Here is a 26,618-nt window from a genome sequence, read left to right as displayed (position 1 = left end):
CACCATATTCATTGTGCTTGTTTAAAAACGTATTGTAATCCCAAACATAAATTTATACCTTTCGTGTAAAATATTTAAAATTAAATGCATAAACTGATACTATTGAAAAATTAGACCTTAAAATTGTTATCCACCGAAACAAATAGAAGATTGTTTATTGTTTTAAAAATGAAGTAAATTTCTGAGTAGATATAGGCCTATGTATTAATATGTCTTGTGTTAATAATTCAGAGTATCATATTGTGTGTTTGGATTTGTTTTCAAAGTCCACATTTTTTTTTTTAATCTTAGTGACAAAATTGCTACTGGCTCCTTTGATAAGACCTGTAAACTATGGAGTGTAGAAACGGGAAAATGTTACCACACTTTTAGGGGGCATACAGCAGAAATAGTGAGTACATTTATTTTATTATATTTTTTATGTTGCTGTTTCCTCCTCCTCCTCCTCCTTCTTCTTTACTTTTCTTTCTCTCTGTTTTAATGGCTAATTTTTAGAGCAGTTTCAGATTCACAGCAAAACTGAGTGGAAAGTATAGAGATTTCGCATATATTCCCTCCTGGCCCCCCGAAACCAAGCATGTCCCTTTATGAACATCCCCCACCAAAATGGTACCTTTGTTACGACTGATGGACCTACATTGACACACCCTTGCTATTTCTTTTTAGGAGTCCATTATAAAAGTGGTGGTTCTACCTTTATGATTAATTTTATAATTCTATCCAGCGTTTTTAGTTTCTATTTATTTTCTATGGTGGCATTCATGTAATTTACAAGCTATTCGAGTTTTCATATCTTGCAGATGTTGTTCAGTAACCTGTATCCTGCATTGACCAATTAGATGTGTAATATGATAAACATTTAAGTCCAGTATCCAACCTGACATTTTCTTTTTCATTGACTTGCTTTTGAAGGACTGACTTGATGGAGGTGGATAAAATTCTTGAAATAGCTTTTAAAGTATCTTTTTTTTATATATCACAGACAATATTTAGGCTGATTGTTTCCTAGATATCATTAGAACTCAAATTTGCATAAAAAGTTTGATACTCTAAATAGCTTTCACTATTGGGAAGCCTTGCCCTTGGCCAATTCTGTGTTTCAGCTTGTAACAATTAGTGAGATAATTGGCACCCTATGGAACAAAAGAGAGCTTTTAAAAATAAACAAGCTGCTTATTTTAGGACTAACATTTATTTATATTTATCTTTCAAACTCATGGTGTATTCATCCAATAAGGGCTCATGCTCTGTTTAATACTTTGCTAGACACGGGGGATAACGCAGTGAAAAACTATAACCTGACTCATTAATTGCACTCTCTGTGCACAAAGCACTGTCCTAAGCCCTTCACATATGTGAACTTAGTTGTACCTCGTAACAGCCCTAAGGGCTGGATATTTCCCCGTTTTACAGTTGAAGATGCTGAAGATGCTGAGGCATCGAGAGAGTAAGTAATGTGCCCAAAGTCATAAGAAAGACATAATCCTCATTCTCACACTCCCTTGGAATTTTGAAAAAGTTTTCTTTCTTTTTTTTTTAAATACATGGTTCCTAGGAAAACACTGATATTTTTCATAGTCAACATCAATCCCGGAGATGTTTACTAACTATTGACTGCGTGTCAAGCCCGGGTCTGTGTGTTTGGCATGCCAAATAGAATCACACATAGATATTGTCCTGCAGGGACTTTGTACATTAGCAGAGGGAGTAGAGGCATCAATAACTAAGTTCAAAGGCGCTTTGTGGCTGTGCTAGAAGTTGGTGGACAGTTTGGTGTGGTCACAGAGGGAAGTGCCCAGCAGGGGGGTGTTGAGGAAGGACATTGCACATGCACTGCAGGAAGAGGGAGTGACACGCCCAGAGGAGGTGTGCAACAGTGGTGGGTGCTTTCGAACTCAGGTGACACTGTGTGGCCAGAGCAGCGCTTCCCAACCTCACCCCAGGATGATATGCACAGAATATGCCAATGTGGCCATGAGGCACTCAGAGGGGAGCTCCTTCTGCTCGGGGACAGGGGTGCTGGCTGAGGGCCCCTCGCGCTGACCAACTGCCTGGGTTAAGGGCACAGGGGTTAAGGGTGTGTCTTGGCACACATGCAACGCACTCAAAGCCACATCACGTGGTGAGTGTGATTGACGGGGCCCCTATTATTGACCCCTATGCTGTGCTGAGAAATTAAGGCTTCACCCTGTGGACGATGCTGTAGTGTTGGGACTCTTCCTCTGGGAACAGCGTGGTCACTTTTACTCTTCGGTAAGATCATTCCTTTGGCAGTGTGCAGTGCGATCATAAGTAGGAGCCAGTCGGCATCTTGTTTCCAGGCAGCAATGACGGAGGCCTGTCATGAGGCAGGTGAGGAAGATGGGAGACAGGTTGAGGCAGAGGAGTAGGACTGGTTCACCAAGCAGATGCGAGACAGGAAGGAAACAAGGGGCCCTAGAGAGATTCCCTGATTTCAGACAATGGCCATTCACCGGTTCTACATATAAACGGAAAAGCAGCTCTGTGTTCCTATGACTCCTGTGTCTTTGATTGATCAAATCTGCCTGTGTGATGACTGAACGGAGTGGCGAAGTCTGGGCAGGAGATGTGGCTATGTGTGGGAGTCACTGGTATCAGGGGGGCAGTGGGGACCGCTGAGCAATTGAAATTTCTGAAAGGTGAGTACGGGGAGAAGTGGGGTGGCATCTTGAGCAGCTGGAGATGAGAAGAATCCTCCGAGAGATACAGAAAACAGACAGGAAGCAAGAGAAGGAAAGCAGAGCAGAGTCCTAGCCCTCAAGAAGGAAGAAAATGTGGAGAACAAAGGAGTCAGCCCTGCAGACGGCATGGAGGTTAAGTGGGACGACCCACAGGGCCATTGGATTGGCCCTTTAACCAGAGTGGCTCCAGCAGAGGTGAAGAGTGGGGGGCGGGCAATCAGGAATTTAGTGGTGAGAGGAAGACAGGCAGTTAAAAAGGGGGCACACAGAGTCAAGGGAGGGTTTGTTTTTTAAGTGGGAAAAGCTGGAGCGTTTCGAGGCCACTAGGAGGGACCTAGTCCAGAGGGAGGGAAAACTCAACGGGCCTGCCTCTCCTAGGAGTGCAGGCAAGGGTGTGTCTCAGCAGGGCCAAGGGACCCCTCTGCACCTGAGGCTCATGGAAAGGAAGAGAGGCCCCAGGTGAGGGAGTCCCCCCGCCCCCGCCATAGATGGGCTTTCTCAGGGAAATGGTAGGAGGCCGGGTTATCTGTGGAGGAGGGGTGAGAACAGACCCGGGACAAGAGTGGGGAAAGGGAGAGGGTGCTGAGGCAGAAGCAGGGTCACGTCAGGGATGGCTCCGAACACACAGCTGAGGACAGAAGGCACAGGAGAACAACGCCAGTGATCCGCTGTGCAGTTTTCCGAAGCTGAGGGCGGGTGAGTGAAGGAGACGGCAGCCCGCTACGGTTGTTAGGAGTCTTGCGGACGGTGCTGTGGAAAGACACGGGGTGAAGGTATCAAGGATCCCGGCAGGAGTGATGCTCCCAGGGTGTCAGCTGAGCGGGGGGATAAGGAACGAGGCAAAGGCAAGGGTCTGAATGAGAAGGAAGGCATCCTGGGGATGGTCTGATAAGGAAGAGAGTGGACGTACTGGGAAATCGCAACTCGAAATTGATGTACTGGTAGTGAATTTTCCAGAGGAAGTGATGTCAAAGTCCAGGGTGTGGCCATGGAGCGATTATGACAGGGAGTGCAGGGTCGCGGGTCTGGGGTGCTGGATTGGTGGCTCACAGGAAGGCCGCCTAAGATTTAGAATTGAGACTATAATCCAGTAGCCAAAGTCCTTGGTGAGCGAGGGTGAAGATTGAAAGGACTATGAAGTTAACAACAAGGAAGCCGGAAGCCGGAGAGCAGGAATCTCAAAGGAGATGGTTTGGCTTTTGTTCTTGCTCGTCGTCGTCTGTGGTCTGGAAGTGGTGAGGGTCCCCGGTGCCCCTGCAAGCCCGAGCTGGGTGGCGTGGGAGGGCGAGCAGCTTCTTCGCAAGAGGAGAGCGCTTCAGGATTGAACCTGCAGAAGGCAGGCCACGCAGATCCGATATGGCACCGCGTGATTTACAAAGAATTAGGCTGACTCCGAGGTGGTTGCATCTTGAAGCTTTTCTGTACACAATTAACAGTTTAAAACTCTTACCTTTCTAAAATCTCTTCCATTTCCTATAATTCAGGTGTGTTTGTCATTCAACCCTCAAAGCACACTGGTGGCCACTGGAAGCATGGACACAACGGCCAAACTGTGGGACATTCAGAACGGAGAGGAAGTGTTCACTTTGACAGTACGTTCCTCATGCCGGCAGCTGCGGGAGCTGTGTATTCCCGTTAGTCATCCTTTAGCATCAGCCTCCCATTTGAATTGGCTTCTGTTGATGTTTTTATTGCAAAATGAGCTACTGGTTTTCAGACTGTAACGCAAAGAGTGTCCCGGTGGTTTGCTGGCTGTTCCAAAAGACTGATGGGAGAGAGAGCTGGGGAAGCCACACAGGCTCTTTATTTTGACCGGCTTCAGTCTGTAAACCAAACCAACTGTAGCTTCAAACCCAGCGCCATGTATCTGGCTTACAGCAAAGTAGGTGGAGGCTGGCACTTGCTGGAAGAGGCGGAACTGGAGAACTTGCCAGAAGTTGATTGCTCACTCTGTCCTCCACCACCCCCCAGTCTTAGAAGCCTCCTGTTTACAAAATCTGAAATGACAAGGGGCAAGTGGAAGGAGGAGAAGGCAGAAGGGCACCGCCCGTAGCACAAGGGCACCCAACCCCACATGGGCCTCTGTGGCCACTGACCCCCTCCACTAGGCGTCCAGCACTTTCCTGTGACCTGCTTGCTCCCTGTGCTTCTCCCCAGCCTAGCCCACACTACCGCACAAAGTAGGGCGATTCTCTGTGCCGATCCGTGGGAACTGCTGGATGGGAAACCCAATTCTTATCCCTTCAAATTATAAAAGGATGTTAAAAACAGGACCCTTTGCTAGGAGAGCTTTTTCCAAGAAAGTTACAAAATGGCCTGGAGAGAGAAGCAGCACTCTTCTCTCTAGCGCCAAGGGATTTTCTTAAAGTGCCAGCACTGATTAGTGTAAGCATTCTTCTTTTGGTCTTCGGGTCTCCGTTCTCATCATGTCTGTGGGTCACTGCCTCGGTATTACCTCCTCTTTCAGATACAGTCCTGACAGTCCTCGAAAGGAAGCAGCCGTGCCTACACACCTGCACCCGTCTGCCTCCAGAGAACACATTTGTTCTGTGTGCTCGGGATTTTAGCGTTCAACTACGTCTAAGTTTTGGCATTTGGGATCAGCCAGAAATTTGATTTGTAAATGAACCTTTCTGCTATTTAAAAAGTAATATATGTTAATTTGCTATAATAATTAGAGAAACAAGGGATATACTGCAAAGCAGAATCCGCTGCGGAGAGGGGCTTCTCCCCACTGACTCGGAATGTTTGATGCATCAACTGTAGACAGTGACCAAGTGAAATCAGGCCAAAGGCCAGATATTTATTAACCTATTTCATGTTCAATCATAATAAGAATATCCTTTAAAAATTTTTAAGGTCTATTTTTGAGAGAGTGAGAGAGAGCGCATACAGGGGAGAGGCAGAGAGAGGGAGACACAGAATTCGAAGCAGGTTCCAGTTTCCAAGCTGTCAGCACAGAGCCCGATGCGGGGCTCAAACTCTTGAGCTGCAAGATCATGACCTGAGCCAAAGTTGGACGTTTAACTGACTGAGCCACCCAGGCTCTCCAAGAATATCCTGTTGTTTTTTTTTTTCAATTATTAACTTTATTTCACAAACTTGCCTATTACCTATTGCTAACCCATAAAGCATACAGCCCTTTTATTTTTTATAATTATTTTAGGTTTATTTTTGGAGAGAGAGAGAACACGCAAGAAAGCTTGAAAGAGAGGTAGAGAGACAATCCCAAGCAGACTCCACGCTGTCAGCACAGAGCCCAAAGTGGGGCTCAATTTCACAAACCATGAGATCATGACCCGAGCCTAGATCAAGAGTCAGACCCATAACTAACTGAGCCATGCAAGCGCCCTGCATCTTAGCCCTTTTAAAAGTGTTTCTAAGACAATGTGAAAAAAGACCTCTGATTTCCCAAATCATGCTCCTGCCCTGTCAAAACAAAAACAAAAATTAAAAAAAAAAAAGAAAGAAATAGCTGTACTATGTTAAATTGACTTGATTTAAGTGTATAAGTCAACTTTTAGTAAAATTTAGTTAAGCGCGACTTTCCCCAAGCTCAAGTTTTCAAACAGTTCCCCAGAAAGAAACCTGTGCCCATTTGCAATCTCTCCCTGTTCCTACCCCTCAGCCAACTGCTAATCTCTTTTCTACCTATAGAGTTTTGCCTTTTCTAGCATTTTCTTATCAACTAGCAGACTGTGCATTTGTAGGGAGTGTTTTTCCATAGGTATGCGTGACGATGTCCATTCTCTCTCTAGGGACATTTGGCTGAAATCATCTCTTTGTCCTTTAACACCTCGGGAAGCAGAATCATCACAGGGTCTTTTGATCACACAGTTGCAGTGTGGGAAGCTGAAACTGGAAGGTATCTTGTCTTTGAGAATTTTAAAATCTGAATCAGAGGACTAAGAAGACAATCTTTGCTGTTCATTAGTTTACTCTTATATCTATTAAGTCTGCTTTGGATTCTATAGGAATAGGACACACCGAAAATAAATTCATTATTTACTGGTATTTCTGATCCATACAAACTGTGTGCTTTCTTAGAATTCCAGGGAAATAATGCCACACAGCAACATAAAAGGAGAATGTTAACAGTAGCCTGAGTGTATGGCTATTACTTATTCTGTATACTATGTAATCCAATTTCAATGGCTTGTCGTTACGATAGGCATGGATATCAGGAGTAAATAAAATCATGGCTAATTTCCCAAATTTAATTTAGTCCAAGAACTTTAATTTCCTTCCTAATTATTTTTGGTTCTAGTTGCTAAGACGTTAACTAAATTAGACTATTTGTGTTGTAAAGCTCTTTCTTGGACTTGTCTGCATCTTGATAAGGGGGGAAATTATCAGGGGTGGCAATCAAGATAGATGCAAAAAGAAAAGAGAGAGAAGGAAGGGCCCTCCAGACATTTGATGGGAGTTTCTGAACCACCCAGGTCTGCTCATCCGGTATAAGAAGACTTCCAGAATCTCAGACGACCTTTATTATTTTTCACCCATGGCTTTCTGAAGTCTTGTCTTAAGTAATGTTGTGACCTTTGAGTGCTTAAAATTTCAGTATATTTTTTGCTGAAATGGGATTAGCAGCCTAGTTGACTCTTTTTGTAAAGAGTAAAGTAAAGCCATCACTGTTTTGTCATCACAGATGTTATTTTGTAAAAACCAAAGTTTTGATTCTGACACCCAGGGGCTAGACATCATTATTCGTGCACATATCCTGACATGAAGCGTCTTTCAGCAGTGTGCATCCTTTCCATTCTGCAGGAAGGTGTATACCCTAATTGGGCACTATGCTGAGATCAGCAGCGCTTTATTCAGCTGGGATTGCTCCCTCATATTAACCGGCTCTATGGACAAAACCTGCATGGTGAGCTCAAGAAACACCTTTGCTTTACAGTCCTTCTGTGCATGTTTTTTACTGTATCAGACACTGACTGCGACCTTAACAAATGTCAAAAGTACTGTAAAATGAAGATATTCATTTATAAATGGTGATTGGTATTTTTATTTTTATTTTTTATTTTTTATTTTAAATGTTTTATTTATTTCTAGGAGAGAGAGAGAGACAGCGTGAACAGGGGAGGGTCAGAGAGAGAGGGAGTCACAGACTGAAACAGGCTCCAGGCTCTGAGCTGGCAGTCAGCACAGAGCCCGACGCGGGGCTCGAACCCACGAACCGCGAGATCATGACCTAAGCGAAAGTCGGGCGCTTAACTGACTAAGCCACCCAGGCTCCCCGGTGATTGGTATTTTTAAATGTTAAGTTTCTGATCTCCCGAGTTTAGAGAAATTATGGATGTAGTAAAACAATGTTAATTGAATCATATCAGACAGTGTTAATCATTATAAGATCTTATTTAAAAAAATAAAAGGCATGTTATTTTTCTTTCATCTCTTTGTTCATCAGTTAAACTTGGTTATAGGCAATCTCACCGAGGCTCAACACAGTGTCTGACTGTTTTTAACTTCCGTTTGCTAAGAGCTTATGCTCTGGAATTATTATTTGATTACACATCCAATGTATTATAATCTTAGTGTACTTTTCATTTTCTAACATTACAGTTTTAGAAGAAGCTACTAATCATTTGATGACCTTCTTATGAGAAGAGGACACTTCCACTCCAGTCAGTGAAGCAGGCACTTTGAGATATAACCTAGTATAGTGGCAGATTTGCATTTCCCATTCTAAATATCTGTCTCTGATTGCCTCTTTGTCCAAAGTGTGTCTTGTTAGATAGTTGGTCTATTAGCTGTGGTCTCTTGGTCACGAATCCAGGTAAAATTAGCAGAAAATGTGAAAATGTTACACATGGTCTTGGTCCAGTTACTTAGCCAGCCGTAAGCATCTCATAAGGTCTAGTACTTGCTAGTTTTGCACTTCAAGACGGGAAGTCATCATAGTCGTCTTTTTTTTTTTTTAATTGTAGCTGTGGGACGCTGCAAATGGAAAATGTGTGGCAACATTAACAGGCCATGATGATGAAATACTAGACAGCTGTTTTGATTACACTGGAAAACTTATTGCAACTGCTTCAGCTGATGGTGGGTCAGTGGTTCATACTTTTAGTTTATGGGGGGATTTATGCTTTGTTTGACAAACAGGTATAATTTTGTACTATAGGTCATCTACCTGATGACCAGCTATGATAGAAATCATGTCTGCCTTATCTCTGTGATGTTGGTCACTACACTATGTCTGTATCGCAGTTTTGGTAACCACGTCATAGTGTCTGCGTCACCTCCTTGACAACCGCATCTGACGTTATACTAGGTCTTCACATCTCCTTGATAACTATATATAACGGAATATTCTGGATCATCTCCATAGTCGTGCATTATGCTATACTGTGTTGACCTCATCAACTTGACCACCATCCAGGAAACTAATAAGTCTGTATTGTCTCCTTTATTCACACGTGCTGCCCCACTGTGTATAGCATGTCGTTGTGATGAACACATGATACTATGCTATATATACATCATCTTCTCACTTACCATGTATGATTCTACACTATATCTGCATCATCTTACTGATAACCATAGGCTGGTGGTACCCTAGGTGTGCCTCAATTCATTGTGGACCACATGTGAGGCTACAATACAGCTATGTCACTTTCCTCTTGACCATGTTTACTATTATGTCTATCTTATCCCTCCAGGACACAAGTTCTATGGTATATCTACTCCAGCTCTGGGTTACCAAGTAGGATGCTACATTGTGTATCATCATCTCCTCCTGATGACCATGCATGATAACACACTAGACTCACATTTTCTTAAAGATTATGTATGATATTACGCTCTACCTACATCATCTCCTTGGATGGCTGCACATGAGGTTTACTATGTCAGCATCATCTCCTTGATAAGCATGTATGATTACCATGAACTCACCTCGCTGACAAACATACATGATGTTAAATATGTCTTTGACATCTCATTGAAGGCCACATATAATGCCATGTGATATCTGTACCATCTCACTGACAACCATCTGTATTACTGCATTATGTATATACTATGCCTTGGATGGTAATTTTTTATACTAAACAACGGGTCATCCTCATAACTATGTATTCCTGACAAGATGTAAGAGACTACACACCTTCTGCATCACTTGCTGGCAACCCTGTCATGATGTCTACATGACATCCTTGACAGCCACATGTGATGATACCTCCACACCATCTCCTCGGCAAGCATGTGTGACGCTGTGCTAAGTCGATGTCATCTCATGACATCACACAACCAAGTGACGCTCTTCTATGAGCCATCACTTTGACAGTTAAGTATGATGCTACACCATGTGTCATCTTCCTGAAGACTGCAGGTAATGCTACACCACACCTGTGTTGTCCAGCTGATGACCATGTATGCAACCGCACCGAGTCTACATCATTCCTTTAATAACCACATATGATGTGACATTGTGTCTGCACCATATACCTGAGGATTATGTTTTAAGTTACACTGTGACTTTGTTATCATTTAAAAACCACACTGGATAATGCACTCTAACTGCATCATCTCCTTGACAAGCTTGTGTGGTGCTATACAAAGTCTACTTAATCTCCTTGGCCACTATATGCAATGCTATGCCATGAGACACATTACCTTAGTAGCCAAGTATGATGCTGAACTATCATCTCCCTGCAGACCAAATATAATGGTATATTATGTCTATATCATCTGCCTGATGACCATGAATGGAGCTATATAAGTCTACATTATCCCTCTAATGACCATGTATAATGCCATATTATGTCCGTATCATATACATGGTTGCTATGTTTTGATTTACAGTCCTTGTCATTCTCTTTAAAATCGTGTATGATACTATACTGTATCTTCATCTAATCACTTATGACCATGTCTGATACTCTACTTCACCATTTCCTAGAAATTTCTGTGTGATGCTGTAATATTTCAACCTCTTCACCTTGGCAAACACGTCTTCAAGGTCTGCTCTGTCTCCTTCACCTCATTTACAAAACGACATGATTCTACATTATGTCTGGATTGTGTTTTCAAAATCTTTTTATCACGTTATACCTTTTGTGTCATCTCCTTGAGTGCTATGTGTCATCTCAGTGTAGGCTTGTATGATGTTACACTGTCTGTGTCAACAATTAATAATGTTATGTGATGCCAAAGTGTTCACTGACCTCCATTAATGATGCCATACTCTGATTGCATCATCCCCCCAGCAACCATATATGCTGTTACCCTGTGTATCATATCCTGATAACTACATGATCCCCCTGAACATCAAGTAAGGTGCTGTGCTGTTTCTGTGTTATCTCCTTAAAAACATGTATGATGTTATACTATGTCTGTATCATGTTCTCCACAGCAACATATAAAGCTATATTATGCCTACATCATTTTCTTGATAATCATGTATAATCTCTATACTATGAGAGATTCCGTGATGACCATGTACAATGCTACATAATATACGCATCATATCCTGGAAAACCAGGCTACATTATGTGAAACCCCGTGTATAAGTATGTGTGATGCTCTATTATTCCTATATCATCCCTTTAACAACCTTGTCACATGCAATAGCATGTGACTAAGCTATTTCTGTATCATGTTCGTGATAATCATGTATGATGCCATACTATATCCGTGTCATTTGGAAACCAGTATGGTGATACAGTATTTCTGTGTTATCTTCCTACTATTATTTATGATGTTGGAATATATGTATCTCATGTCCCTGAGAAGCACCTGTGACATTACAATATGTCTGTGGCAAGTCTGTTATATCCACGTATGACACAAATTGTGTCTGTATCATCACTCTGATGACCACATATGACACTACACTCTCTAATAATGTATGACGCCACACTATATTTGCATCATTTCCCTGACAACCAAGGTGGTGACCATGTATGAAACACTACTGTGTCTCATCATGTCTTTGACAATGAATGAAGCTATACACTCTGTTTGCATACTTTTTGACTAATTATGCATGATGCTCTATTATAAGTAATCTGACAATCACATATGATGCTGTGAGACACCTGTGTCATCTTGTCAACCATGCATGATGCTGCACTGTGTCTGTGCAAGCACACATGATGGTATCCTGTACCTGCATTATCTCTTTGGTCTATATATTAGTTTCCAGGGCTGCCGTAACAGAGTACAACAGCCTGAGTGGCTTAAAAGACAGAAATTTATTTTCTCACAATTCTGGAATCTACAGGTTCGAGATCAAGGTGCTGGCAGCATTGGTTTCTCCTGAGGCCTGCAGAAGGCAGTGTTTTCCCTGAGTCTTCACATGGCCTTCCCTCTGCACATGTCTCTGTCCTAGTCTCTTTTTCTTACAAGGGCACCAGCTGTATTGGGTTAGGGCCCACTCTAAGGACCTCATGTTAGCCTCATTTCTCCTTTAAGGACCCAATTCTGGGGCACCTGGGTGGCTCAGTTTGTTAAGCATCTGACTTTGGCTCAGGTCATGGTCTCACTGTTTGTGGGTTTGAGCCCCGCATTGGGCTCTGTGCTGACAGTTCAGAGCCTGGAACCTGCTTCAGATTCTTTGTGTCCTCCTCTCTCTATCCCTCCCCTGCTCACACTCTGTCTCGAAAATAAACATTAAAAAAAAAATTTTTTTTTAAATTAAAAGACCCAATCTCCAAGTAAGCCAACTTCTGGGCACAGTGGGTTAGGAATTCAACATTCAAGTTTTGTGGGGAACACAGTTTGGCCCGATAACACCATGTATGACACACGGCATGTTTGTGTCTTCTGCTTGAAGACTTCTCTCCTTGCAAATCCCCCAGTATGATGTGTCTGTAGCATGTCTTTGATAATCATGCTGCTCTATGTCTGTATCATCTTGTAACCTACTGCATATGATGTCACATTGTGACGTCCCCACCTCCTGAAAGCCATGGATGATGCTATACTATGGGTAAACTCCCTGAAGACAATGAATGATGCTTCATGACATCTGCATCATATCCTTGACAAAAACATATGATGCCACACTGTGTATCCTGTCTTAAGTATGTGTCATGGTATGCAATTACTACTGAATGTGTCAATAAATACATAATGCTATGCCATTATTCAGGTCTTTGACAACCTGTCAGGGATATATGCTGTATATCCTATATTCTGTTTATATCATCTCCTTGATAACCATGGGGAGCACTACACTATTTTGCATCGTCTCTTAGACAACTAAGTGTGATGATACAGTATATGTCATATCCGTGATGACCACCATATATGATGCTGCAATATATCTGTACCCTCTGTTGACCTCCTATGTTGCTACACTGTGTATGTGCCATCTTCCTATATTCCACAGATGACTCTACCTAGTGTCCCCATTATCTTTTTGGTGGCAGGTGTGATGCTACACTATGTGTTTTCATCTCCTTGACAACCATACATTGTGCTATACTATGTCAGCGTCATATCTGTGATGGCCACATACAACATGTATCTGTGTCATGCTCCTACGAATGTGTATCATGCGGTACTATGATTGTGTCATCACCATGTCAACACACAGAAGCCTCCACTGTGTCAAGTCATCCTTTTGATAATCACACATGATGCTTTATTATGTCCAATTTTCTTAGTGACTCCATGTGACTCTATCCTGTCCTTGTAAACTTCTCAACAGCCATTTAAGGAATTCTAGCAAAGACAGAATGCTTTTTTGGGGGAATGATTTGTTCTTAGCTTTCCTGCATTTGCTCCTTGTGACTAACATACTGTTAAGTAGTCACATGTCCTTTGTGTCATAATCACTTGTAGAATTTTGCCAGTGATTCATTTTAATTACATAGTCTTTATTCCACCTTTGTCTCCCTTTTCAAAATTACATTTGAATGCTTATTCTCTTACTCACCAGGACTTTTCAAAAGTGATCCTTTGATCATACATAAAGTTCTTTCTATACCCTGGAATTATAAATACCCTGAATTTTGAGAATTCTAATTTTCAAAGTAACCATTTTCTTTTTCATCTTCTCACAGAGTCTGGCTTTTTAAAATCATCCCTTAACTATAATTAATCGATCCTTTTCGTTTTAAATATAATTTATCTCACTTATATAAAAAAAATCCATTCAACAGAAGTAGAGCGAGTACCTACTTTGTGCCGGGAATTGTTTTAGGAAGATGGGGATAGAGCAATGAACAGAAGAGAGAGGAATCCCTTCCCTCACGGAGCTATATTGCAGAGAAAGAGACAAGGAAGAACGCCATACGTGTGTTTTACATAGAATGTTAGAATATAGAGAATGTGAGATTATACAGAATGTTAAATTATAGAGAATGTTAGATTACGAAGAATGTTAGGAGTTTGTCAGCACTAGGGTGGCAGAAATAAGCGAGGTCTGCAGATTAGGATGCTGAGGAATGGGTAAGAATGAACTGCAAGTTCAATTCTTCTCCCTTTGTTTTCTCTACCACCTGTTGAGTCCCCTAGCAGTGAGTCTATTCTTTTCTTGTTCAACAAAACATTACTTCAAAAAATAAATCTTTTTCTTCTCTTTTGGTGTATTTTGTGAACCTCTTCCCATTTTGTACCTTCTAAGAAGTCTTGATGTTTAGGAAATCTTGTTTACATACCTTTGGTTCTTTCTCCTCATTCCCTTCTTAAAATTGGATCCATTCAACAGGGTTAGTTACCTGTGCAGCTACATCTGTTTGTATATATCACCATTTTCTTCCTCATTGGAATTGTTCTCAAGACTGAATTGTTTTTCGGTGTCCTATTCATCCTTCTATCTTTTTTAAAAACATAGTTTCAGGCTATATTATTTCTGTCTTCCCTGAGTTTAACTATGTTTTTGAGAAATTTAGAGAATGACTCTATGCAGGATATTCGCTTTTTTTGTATTAACACATTCTTAAAACACGGTCACTTTAAGGCTTTTGAAATGTCTCAGTAGCAAGTTTTATATTTTTAGTCCAATTAATTGTAAAATAGCAATTTTCTTCTACTTCTTCCTGAAGCTGACATTGTCAGAAGGGCAAGTACAAAATTTACTAAGGTATTTTCTTCTTCTCTGAATGAAAATTAAGTAACCAAAATTCCTTATCTTTGCTAATTTTTCCCCTATGTAATGTTTTAATTGTACTAATTTTATGTAAATTTATAATTACAATAACACCTGGCTAGATAAATTTTAACTTTTTTTCTGACAATTTTACTACTGCTGTTTTTCTCCTTCTATACTTGTTTAACTCCTCCATTCCTTAATTCTAAGGAAATATATACACCCCTTCCTTCCTTCTTTCCTTCCTTCCATCCACCCACCCATTCATCCATCCATCTACCCACGCATCCACTCACCCATCCATCCATCCACCCATCTATGCATCCATCCATCCATCCATCCATCCATCCATCCATCCATCCATCCATCCAGTTAATGAGTGTCTCCTGGGAGGCTGGCACTTCTGGGCACTGAGGAACAACAGGGAACAAACCATTCTACTAGCTCTTTCTGTAGCAAGGCATCCCTAGTGCCTATTCTTTGTCTAGCAAGTAGTGGCTATTGTTCCTTTTCAAGAAGGTCTCTTGAACCCTCTGTACCCTTATACTCCTTTTGGTGTGTGATGCTGGTCTGGCTGCTTATTTTATCACCAACATCTCAAAACTTGTTTTGATTCTCCCTTTTCCCCTTAAAATCTTCTTCTTTCTTGATTCTTTCCCCCCTTTTCTACCTTGGAACCCATCAGAAGCTCAGGGCTATAGACGCAGCCTTCCCCCTCTTCTCCCGCAATGGCAGCAGCTTGCATGGACAGTTTGAGGTGGTGGCTCTTGCCACGGGCGGGAAGACAAACACACTGAGCCTGTATGTCAGAGGGATAGATATTTACATAATCCAAAGCACGGGGTTCAAAGTTCTGTATTGCAGATGAATTTATCCGTATCCTCACTCTTCCAAAAAGGAACAGCAAGAGTTTTCAGTGCAGCCACAAGAAAATGCATTACCAAACTGGAAGGCCATGAAGGCGAAATTTCAAAGGTGAGTTGCTTTCTCATCTGGAGTAGTTTATTTAGTTAAAAACAATTGCATGCTTAGTGGTCTGTTGGTGCTAAGGTTTGCCCAGTTATCTCACTCTTTCTGGAAATCAGTTACCTAAAAACTGTGTTTTTAAATGTGACCTCAAACTCAAAACAATAAATGATTCCTAAAACCTTTAAAAGAGTCTAAGACAGCTTTTTTCTCAGCCATCAGCAAAAGACTGAGTTATCTGAAGATACTTGCTAAAGCTATTTAAGAAACTTATGAAGTACTTTTCCTGGTCTCAGCAGACACACAAGTGTATATTATGCAAATTAACCTGCTGTACAGCAAGCATCAAGTGTTCTGTGAATTAGATGCAGTTAAGAAAGTGTTTTCTGGAAATATTTAATACCTCACAGTTTAGTTTTTTTAAAGACTTATTTATTTTTGAGTGAAAGAGACAGAGGGTGAGTGGGGGAGGGGAGGAGAGAGAGTGAGACACAGAATCCAAAGCAGGCTCCAGGCTCTGAGCTGTCAGCACAGGGCCCGACGCACAGAGCTTGAACCCACAGACAGCGAGATCATGACCTGAACCAAAGTCCAGATACTTAGCCACTGAGCCACCCAGGCGCCCCAATACTTAACAGAGTTTAAAATGACCAATTTTGAAACTTCAAAGCTGTAGCTTAGTATTTTGTATAAGCTTCTCCCACAGCTGATTCACAGAGCAAAGACTTCCAATCAGTGACCTGAAGTTTAGCCCTGTCTTCTGAAAATTTTGGAAAGACCTGGTGTGGGGACTCTCCACTCCCGCCCAGTTCAGCCCCGTTCTTTGGTCTTCTACCTGAGATCATATTTGCTCCTTCCTTTTAAAGTATCAGTTTGATGGCTTCAGGTCTTGGAAGGGTGCCCCTAGACCCTGGAACTGTCCCCTGCTGTGCTTTCCACCAACCCCTGCCACCCTCCTCCATCCCTGTACCTGCTGCTGGTGGTCAGGAGCTCAGGAGCTCCTATCCTTCAGGGTTGGTCTCTGAGATCGTGCAGAGCACATCTCTGTAGGCTGGGATTGGCAAGAAGAGAGACAGCCTGGGAAGAGAGCCCAGACTGTGTTTCTGAGTGGCTGGTCTAATGACATGTATGATGTGTCCCACTCAACAAGTGCACATATTTTTGTGTATGTATGAATATAAAGAGTTTTCAAACTCTGTATTTTCGCATTTTAGGCTTATATATTTTGAGAGAGAGAGGGAGAGAGAGAGAGAATCCCAAGCAGGCTCCCCACTGGCAGCACATAGCCCAGTGTGAGCTCAAACTTAATGAACAGTGAGATCATGACCTGAGCCCTAATCAAGGGTCTGATGCTTAACCAACTGAGCCCCCAAGGTGCTCCTCCACAAATGTTTTTTGAGAGCTTCCACTGTGCTATCCATTGTACTGGAGACATAAGGACAAAACAAACAAACAAAAGCCCATGGCCTTGAGCCTTGTCCTCATCAAACTGAGTCATAGAGGATGTGACCCACATCATTGTGTTATGATGGTTTAGAGAGGCTTAGAAGCATGGTGCCCGAAGGAACAGTGAACTAACCATTTCCTTTCACAGCTGCTCAGATACCATCTGACAAAGCTTGGTACATCGGAAGCACTCAGCACAGCCTTATGCAATGTGCTTTGCTTTGAGTGGCAGGAGAATGAAAGTCCCCACCTGTAGGCATGACATTCACTTGTTCTGTGGCCAGATTGAAGGAGGATCTACATGCTTTTGGTCACAGAAAGTTGGGTTATAGGGATGACATGGAGGGTTGGGTTTGAAGGAGCCTGACTGTGTTCTCATCCACACCAGGGCTGTCTTTGTTTGCATGGAGAGACTTTGGAAAGAGTCTAGGTAGGGAATACTCAAATTAGATTGGACCTTTGGTCTTTATCCTTAGAGCTGTTGCGGGGCGAGATGGGGGGTTTAGCCAGTTAATTTCTTCTGTCTAGATTTTACTTTTCATGTATTAATCCCTGCAATGTTTTTTCCCATCAGGAAGGAACTATTTTATGTAAGAATAAATGTCAGGCTAGAAAGATGACAGGTGCTTAGTAATGTCCCTTTTGTGCTGATGAAAAATATATTGGGAATCAAATTATACAAACCTGTGATCATTTTCCCTTCCTGTCTTGTAGATTTCTTTCAACCCCCAAGGGAATTGTCTTCTAACTGGCAGCGCTGATAAAACAGCGAGAATCTGGGATGCTCAGACTGGTCAGTGCCTCCAGGTTCTTGAAGGGCATACTGATGAGATCTTTTCATGTGCTTTCAACTATGAAGGCAACATAATCATTACAGGTATGGGAAAGAGAAACACAGAGGCTCGGTTTTTCTTTGAAATTGGCTATTAGAGCTTCTAAGCTTATAACCAAAAGGATTTTACCGCTATCCCCTACCCCTCTTCCAGGGTCCCTGGCTCATGTCCATCCTTCCTACATCCACGATTTAATTTTCGGTGCACTGGGGTACCACAGTGATGAGCTCTGACTATAAGGCTTTGTGAATTCTGAATTTTAGTTGCTCTTGACAAAGTAAGACTTCAGTAGCCTGCCTTACTGATTACCACATCTCCTCAGGCATCGTCCATTGAATGGTTAATATTTGTTTGCTGTCAGTAAGTATTAGTAATTAAAATAGGTGAGGAGCTGAGTTCCACACAGTTGGACTTATAACCCATGAGAGATTTATTCTCTGAGCTACGTTGTTTTAGTTGTTTTCTCCTTGGATGCCCCCTGTTAACCCATTAATATTTGGGGGAAGAGAACACATATTGAGATTTTTCAACCATTAACAATATATTGTGAATTAATTACATGAGAAAGGTTTTATAAGAACTGGATTGAGTAGGTTAACTTTGATTGTGGACAGGATAGGAATATGGTGTCTTGTCAGTGCAGTGGCCCTGGAGAAGGTCTTGGAAGGGAGTAGGGTGCCATAGCAGTGTGGGACAGGGATGCCCTAAGGGGTCACAAAAGACCAAATCTGCCTAGCTCTCCATGATTCTTATTGTGCTGAGCAATTTAAAAATTGCTTAACTAGTCTAATAAGTTAAATGTTGAATGCACACAGTTACTTGATCTATTGGCTGATTAAGTAGCTTCCAAATCGAAAAACTTCAGGGTTGCTGAGAATAATCTCCCTTTTTGGCCCCAAAGCCCTCCTCTTTCTATTTGATAGTGGATAATTTCTAAAATTATGGATTACTTTCTGAAGTTTATCCTTTGCTAGCATCATTAAAATATAGGTACTCTTAGGAAATTGCCATAATAACCCATATATTTTATTATGAGCACAACATCAAATACTTCCCCATGATGAAGAGAGAGGTGGGAGGCAATGATAGGGGCACAGGATGCTAATACTGGAAGCTGTTGCCAAGAAAGGAAGAATGAGGCTGCTTTGTCAGAGGACTTGCCTTTTCACACCCATGTAGCTTGTGTTAGACCTTTGTGTGGAACCTCTTCCCTCAACCACAGAAAATCCTAAAGACTTTAGGGAAGGAACATCATCTATGCCTTGTTTGGTGTTGGCACTTATATTTCTGAGCTCTTTAAGAAATGACTGAGAGAGTTAGTGACTAAAATAAAGGAAAAATGACTTTGTGAAATTTGTTTTATTAGGTAGCAAGGATAATACGTGCAGGATATGGCGCTGACGGAACACAGTCAGTTGATGAGCAAACTTGCTGGCAATGGAGATGAAGACAGAGCTTCATGATGTCAAGCAAGCCATTTTGATATTTCACATTTTCTCTTTTTCCACAAGTCAACTATATATGATCCTTAGCTTCACAGATATGACCATTAAAACTAATAAATTCATATCATTTCTTGATATTATTTAATGGAAATAATAGGAGCACAATGTTTGGTCAATGTCACTAATCATTTCAGTTCTGTTTTTATTTTTAGTAGCATCATGATAGTGATAAAGGAAATCACAGTGATTTCTCGGTGTGTCTCCCAGATTCTACTTCGAAGGCTATTATTATATCTGTTGAATAAAGTTTTTCAAGCAGTTTTTAGTGAATTATACATCTATATGTATGATGTATGCATCTCTTATGATGAGAACTTTTAAGATCTACTGTCTTAGCAACTTTCTTTTAATTTTTTAATGTTTATTTATTTTTGAGAGAGACAGAGACAGAGCGTGAGTAGGGGAGATGCAGAGAGAGAGACACACACACACATAGAATCCAAAATAGGCTCCAGGCTCTGCACTGTCAGCACAGAGCCCGACGTGGAGCTTGAACCCACGAACCGTGAGATCATGACCTGAGCCAAAGTCGGACGTTTAACTGACTGAGCCACCCAGGTGCCCCAGTCTTAGGAACTTTCAAATATACAATACAGTATTATTGACTGTTGTCACCATGTTGTACATTACATGTTCAGGGCTTACTGATTTTTAACTGGAAGTTTGTACATTTTGACAGCCATTACCGATTTTGCCCATTCCCCAGTGCCCTGCCTTGGAAACCATAAACCACCAATCTCTTCCCTGTGTCTATGAGTTCAGTGGTTTTTTTGCTTGTTTGCTTTCTGTTTTGGTTTTGTTTTAAGATCCCACACTGAGTGACATCGTACTGTATTTGTTTTTCTCTGTCTGACTTACTTCACTTAGCAAATGCCCTCAAGATCCATCTATTTTGTTGCAAATGGCAAGATTTCCTTCTTTTCCATATCTGAGTATTATACCATTGTATTTATATATCACATTTTTTAGTCCATTCATACATCAGTGGACATTGAGGTTGTTTCCATATCTTGGTTATTGTACATAATGTTGCAGTGAACATGGGGTGCATATATCTTTTCTAGTTAGTGTTTTCATTTTCTTTGGGAACTATCCAGAAGTAGAATTACTGAATCATATGCTAATTCTATTTTTAATTATCTGAGGAAAGTCCGTCCTGCATCGTGGCTGCACCAGTTTGCATTCCCACATTTTTAGGAGGACATGTATGTTCGGAATTTGACTAGACATTTTATTACTGATTTCATGATTTTACTTTGTGCAGTTAAGAATGAGAGGCAAAATTGGAATGGAAACTTAATCCTCCCTCATATTCAAAAGCATATCTCTACCTTGTCCCCCCAGAAAAGAAGTTGCCTACTTACACTGAATCAAATTAGGGTAGCATACAAGGAAAGCAAAATGGATATCACTTAATAGCAAATATGAATAGAGTTCATAGTGGATGTAAAAAATATGGGCAGGATTTTCTCCAAAAAAAAAAAAAAAAAGTTAAACAGGAAAGACATTTCAGACGAATGAATGTAAAAATCTGGATGGAAAACATTTGGGATACCAGGGAAAATCATCAAACACCAACATGATTCCTGCTGAAATGCTGAAAACTGTTTTTTAAAAGGTTTTCTATGTAAAAGTACTTAGTGCATATTAAAAATTATCGCTAAAAGATAAAGTACAAGATAAAACTACTGATGCCTGAATCCAGAGCAAGAGAACGCATGAGAGTCTAATGGAGTCATTTTCTTAATAATAACAAGAGTGATCAGTGTGGCTGAGCGCATGTTGCCTCCCAGACACCAGCCACCCACTTCACGCAGATCATCTGTGCAACCCTCCAGCCAGGTGTTTCTGAGCAGTCCTGATCTGAAAATGAGGAAGGTCAGTCACACTCAAGTTAAATAATCTACCAAAGACATCACATCCATTAGACTCTGTGCTTAAATGACCAATTATGGGAGAAGAGCATCAGATGTATCTGTGGGAAGGTTTGGGCTAAGAATTACCCCTCAGATCATCTATGGATGTCTAGAACCCAAGATGAAAAATAAAACAAAAAAGCACCACAACATTAATAAAACTCCAGTGCAGCTTCTGGAAGGAGGACCTTCAGATATGGTGAAGCCAAAGGGAGCTTGGGTTAGGAAAACCTGAGCCAACACTTAGCTACTACTTATGAAACCAAGAAAGAGAAGCTGACCTTGGCTCTTCTGTTGACTCTGATGGCTTTGGGGAAGGTCTCCATACTATTTTGTTACATCATTCAATAGAAAGAGCCAGTGTATGATCATGGAGATCATTCTATGTATCACTGACCTATTTAGCTGTAGGAAGTCCTTGGTCAGAAAAGCTTCATCTAATTTGTATGTGTTGAGGAAATCTTTCTTCATAGAATATTTATCAAGGTTTCCAGTAGCATTTTTTATTATTGAAGTATATTTGACATTCAATATTATGTTAACTTTGAGATGAACAGCATAGCGATTCCACAATTCTATACATTACTTAGTGCCCACACCAAGAAGTGTCCTCACCAACTGTCACCACATGTTATTACAATGGTATTTACTATATTCCTTATGCTGTACTTTTCATCTTTGTGACTTATTCTATAACTGCAAGTTTTACTTTTCCAGTAGTATTTTTAAAACTACTTAAAAAATAAATGTTTCGATACTTAAGATCATAAGAGAAGTGATAATATGCTCACTTTATTTTTATCTGGAGTATTGTAGAGAGTCAGTGAAGTGTGTGTAGACTCTGGAGCCAAATTGCCTGGACATATATACCTCTTCTTCTTCTTTTCTTTTTAAAATTTATTTCTGAGAGAGAGAGAGAGACAGTGTGAGCAGGGGGGGATCAGAGAGAGAAGGGGACACAGAATCTGAAGCAGTCTCCAGGCTCTGAGCTAGCTGTCATCACAGAACCCAATGTGGGGCTCGAACCCATGAACCGTGAGATCATGACCTGAGCCGAAGTTGGATGCTCAACCGACTGAGCCACCCAGGTGCCCCTCTTCTTCTTCTTCTTTTTTTGTTTAATGCTTATTTATTTATTTTGAGGGGGGAGAGGAAGCAAGAGACAGGAGAGACAGAATCCCAAGCAGGCTCCACACGCAGCTTGGAGCCCGACGCGGGGCTCAATCTCACAACCATGAGATCATGACCTGAGTCAAAATCAAAAGTTGGACACTCAACCAACTGAGCCACCCAGGCACCCCTGCCTGGACTTAATTGTTGGAACATTACCCCACCATGCTGCCTCAGTTTCCTCAGTTAGAAAATGGTGGTGGTAATCATTCTTGTTTTGAGGATTGGAAATATCTGGCAAGCATGATAAATATTTTCTATTGTTCTTATAATTGATAACTTAGCAGTCATCTTAAAAAAACTATATTTGATATGTAAGCACATTTCTCAGGAAAGAACATAGCATTATTTACTCAGAAGTGATAGTTGAAATATAACTCACTTTAATGTATTATAGCTATCCTAGGGAAAAATATAACTCAAATTTTTATCAATTAAAATTTAAGAACGAACCCTGGGATCATTGTCCTTTTTAGATTTCTCTCTTGGACAGAGGTGCTGAGATGTGAGACGATCATCAGTATAAATGATTAATGTCAAATCCATCTTCATATATTGAGATTTAGTATAGGATTTTATGAAAGTGAATCATTCTCATAAAAATGAAATATCTTTTCTAACAACTCCTATCTAAAACTGCAGTAGTTCATGATTTAGCATAATGCCTGATTCAGAGACCAAATAAATGCTTTTTGAACTAAACAGTGCTTTTTATACACACAACTTTTACATTGCAATTTAAAAACACATCAGAAATCTTTCAACTTGCAAGTGGATTATCTCCTGTCTGCCCTCTGCTGCAGTTATTCTTCTAACGATTTACCTTGGTGGGTCTCCATAGGGGGGAGTTTGTAGCGAAAAGAAAAAGCAATTATGATAATTAAAGACATGCTCCTTCTCAGACACAAAGAATTGTAAATTGACTCAACATTTCTGTAATTCTTTTAGTTATCTTCCCAAGATTATTTCTTGTTTTATTCAATGTCACAGTTACCTTGGGTGGTTTTGGCTGCAAGTAGCAAAATATACAGTTAAAACAAAGTCATTCTCAAAGTTGGTTATTTAAAAATTTTTATGTTTATTATTATTATTATTATTATTTTGAGAGAGAGAGAGAGAGACAGAGCACAAGCAGGGGAGGGAGAGAGAGGGGGGACAGAATCCAAAGCAGGCTCCAGGCTCTGAGCTGTCAGCACAGAGCCCAAGGCGGGGCTTGAACCCATGAGCCATGAGATCATGACCTGAGCTAAAGTATGACGCTTAACTGACTGAGCCACCCAGGTGGTCCCTAAAGTTGGTTATTTAGTGGCAAGATGACCCAGGAACCCAGGGTTTGAGGGCTTTCCCTTTTGTTTCTATTGTTGACTTCTCCTGTGTATTCTTCCTTGTTGCTCGATGGCTGACATGTTTTTATGGTTTAAGTATTTTGCCATCTGTTTTTTTTTTTTTTACTTTTAAAAGTTTTTTATTTTAATTCCAGTACAGTTAACATACAGTATTATATTAGTTGCAGGTGTACAATATAGTGATTCGACAATTCCATATATCACTGCTCATCATGATAAGTGTGCTCTTAAATTCTGCCATCTTTTTAATCTCACCAAATCCAGAGAGAACTTCTTACATCCCTTTCTCTGATTTCCATTTGCCCTAACATCTTAGCAGTTCTATTGCTGCTACTGATGGAATCATCTTGCCTTTCTTCTCCTTATTTTCTCTAGCTGCCCACCATATCAAAAACACTTGCCTCGATTAAAAACACCAATTCTAGCTACCCAGTCTGATTGCCATTTTTAGCTGTAATCTATAATCTCGTTACCTCGGTACCAGAAACTAAAACAATCTTCCAGTTTATTTTCCTGGCTTCCTTTTGTTCTATCAGATGATTGCTTTCTAAAATGAATGGAAAAAGACTCCTCCAAATATTTTTATGTTTTAGAGTTTACAAGACTTGTACATAACTCCTCTCATTTAATAAAGAGGAATGAAGTAGGAATTATTGGAGCCCAAATTTAGAGTTGATAATAAATAATTAAGGAGACGGAGGGTGCTTGCCCAAGATCATTTGGCCAGGGAGTAGCCACACATGAATTTGTAGCCTAGAAAGGATGTGTCCTACATGTAGGCAAGAAAGGCCTCAAATAACGGTGTGCTGCCTGAGTTTTTCCAATATGGTTAGTGCATGTTTTACATACTAGTATGTTTTTTTTTTAATTGTTTGGGTTTCCTTTGAATCATCTGAATAACTTTTTATTTTTTTTAAATGTTTACTTATTTATTTTGAGAGAGAGAGAGAGCAGGGAAGAGCAGTGAGAGAGAAGATAGAGAATCTCAAGCAACCTCTGCACTGTCAGCACAGAGCCCCATGCGGGTCTCGAACTCCCAAAGTGAGATCACGACCTGAGCCAAAGTCAGGAGTCAGACCCTTAACCTATGGAGCCACCCACCGCCTGAATAGCTTTTTAAGAATAAACATTATGAAGCATGGTTCTTTCTTCCAGTTAATAAAAGTTTGAGTTTGGACCTTTATTATGCATTCAATTATTTAGTAACAAGGTCCCAATTTCCTGTGGCCTGGGAATCCTACATTCACATTTCTCCTAGCAATCATATCGTAACAGAGTAGAAATGTTTATCCCAAACATTACAGATACTAGATGAAAATTAAAGAGAAAAGCTTTTGGAAGTATAAAGGAGCAAGGGCTCAGATTCTTATTCTTATTATAGATGTAGTAATGACCCAGCAGGTCCACTTAGTAATAGGATGGCCTGTGTGAATTTGTAAGAGCAAGGTATTCATTCTTGGAAGTTTCTGCACCCAGCAGCTGTAGCCAGAGGAAGACCAGGGCTCTACTGGTTTTTCCTGTGGAATCCATTTCACAAATGCAGGGTGTCAAAATCATGCCAAGACAATGAAAACAAAGACAAAGTCACAAGTGTGTAAGTTAGGGCTCCTCTTATATTAAAATGTGTATTTGTTTAATTGCTTAGTAAAATTATCTAATCATAACATAATGGCATATATAAAAAACAATATTTGAAAAATACCGAAAGAAGCTTAGAAAACTCAGAGCAAAAGAAACCACAAAGGCCACTTTAAAAAGTACTCATTATAAGTAAATGGAGTTAGTTTTGTTTGATGAGATCAGTGTTTTACTAAATAAATATGATTAATGGATAATACTATATGGACTTTTCTCTCTGATTCATGTAACTGCAGTTCTGACACTGGATATTTCTTTAATGGTCATTTATTACAAAGGACCTCACTTTTAAATACATTTTTTTAAGGTTTATTCATTTTTCAGAGACAAAGAGATAGCATGAGGGTGGGAGGGGCAAGAGAGAGGGAGGGAGATAATCTGAAGCAGCATCCAGGTTCTGAGCTGTCAGCACAGAGCCCGTGCAGGGCTTGAACTCAGACTGTGAGATCATGACCTGAGCTGAAGTCCAACGCTTAACCGACTGAGCCACCCAGGTGCCCCACCAAGGACCTCATTTTTAAATGCAGTCTGTGGGGGCCGCCTGGGTGGCTTAGTCGGTTAAGCGTCCGACTTTCGCTTAGGTCATGATCTCACGGTTCGTGGTTTCGAGCCCCGCGTCGGGCTCTGTGCTGACTGCCAGCTCGGAGCCTGGAGCCTGTTTCAGTCTGTGACTCCCTCTCTCTCTGACCCTCCCCTGCTCGCGCTGTTTCTCTCTCTCTCTCCTAGAAATAAATAAAACATTAAAAAAAAATTTTAATGCAGTCTGTGGTATCCAAAGTAGTAATTTTTGACTTACTCATACAATAAGCCAATGACAGATTATGATTCACATATATTTCTTTCCTTTCCCTTTTATTAGAATAAGTTTGTTATTCTTAAATATGTGCCAGGTCCACCTATATGGTCAAAGGGAGTAAAGATTCTACCACAGAAAAGTGTCCTGTCCACAGCTGTACTCATTCTTATGAGATCCCTGAGCCCAACTGGATTAAATTATGGTTGGTTGTTACTTGATTCACCTCCGCTGTTGGCAAGCTTCATCTTTTATGTTAT

General features: G+C 40.8%; 1 protein-coding gene across 3 annotated transcripts in view; it reads left to right on the top strand.

Annotated features, from left to right (window-relative positions):
• DAW1 (dynein assembly factor with WD repeats 1) overlaps positions 1-19,557 on the top strand; it is a 43,997-nt gene extending 24,440 nt beyond the window's left edge. The window contains exons 6-13 of one of the 3 annotated variants that reach the window (XM_039217777.1): positions 292-391; positions 4,187-4,294; positions 6,461-6,567; positions 7,473-7,575; positions 8,636-8,750; positions 15,644-15,720; positions 17,872-18,034; positions 19,357-19,557. In XM_039217777.1, coding sequence (XP_039073708.1) covers positions 292-391; positions 4,187-4,294; positions 6,461-6,567; positions 7,473-7,575; positions 8,636-8,750; positions 15,644-15,720; positions 17,872-18,034; positions 19,357-19,391 — 808 coding nt within the window. In that variant the 3' untranslated portion in view covers positions 19,392-19,557. Of the gene's footprint in view, positions 1-291; positions 392-4,186; positions 4,295-6,460; positions 6,568-7,472; positions 7,576-8,635; positions 8,751-9,367; positions 10,039-15,643; positions 15,721-17,871; positions 18,035-19,356 lie in introns of those variants that run through there. The other 2 variants (XR_005525642.1, XM_039217778.1) reach the window with 2 other exon arrangements.
• Positions 19,558-26,618: the final 7,061 nt, after the last annotated feature.

This window comes from Hyaena hyaena, unplaced genomic scaffold, assembly GCF_003009895.1.
Source record: "Hyaena hyaena isolate Hyena2069 unplaced genomic scaffold, ASM300989v1 scaffold_714, whole genome shotgun sequence".
NCBI classification, from domain to species: Eukaryota; Metazoa; Chordata; class Mammalia; order Carnivora; family Hyaenidae; genus Hyaena; species Hyaena hyaena.
Note: the sequence above shows the minus strand (reverse complement) of the source record. Positions and strands in the feature narration are given on the sequence as shown.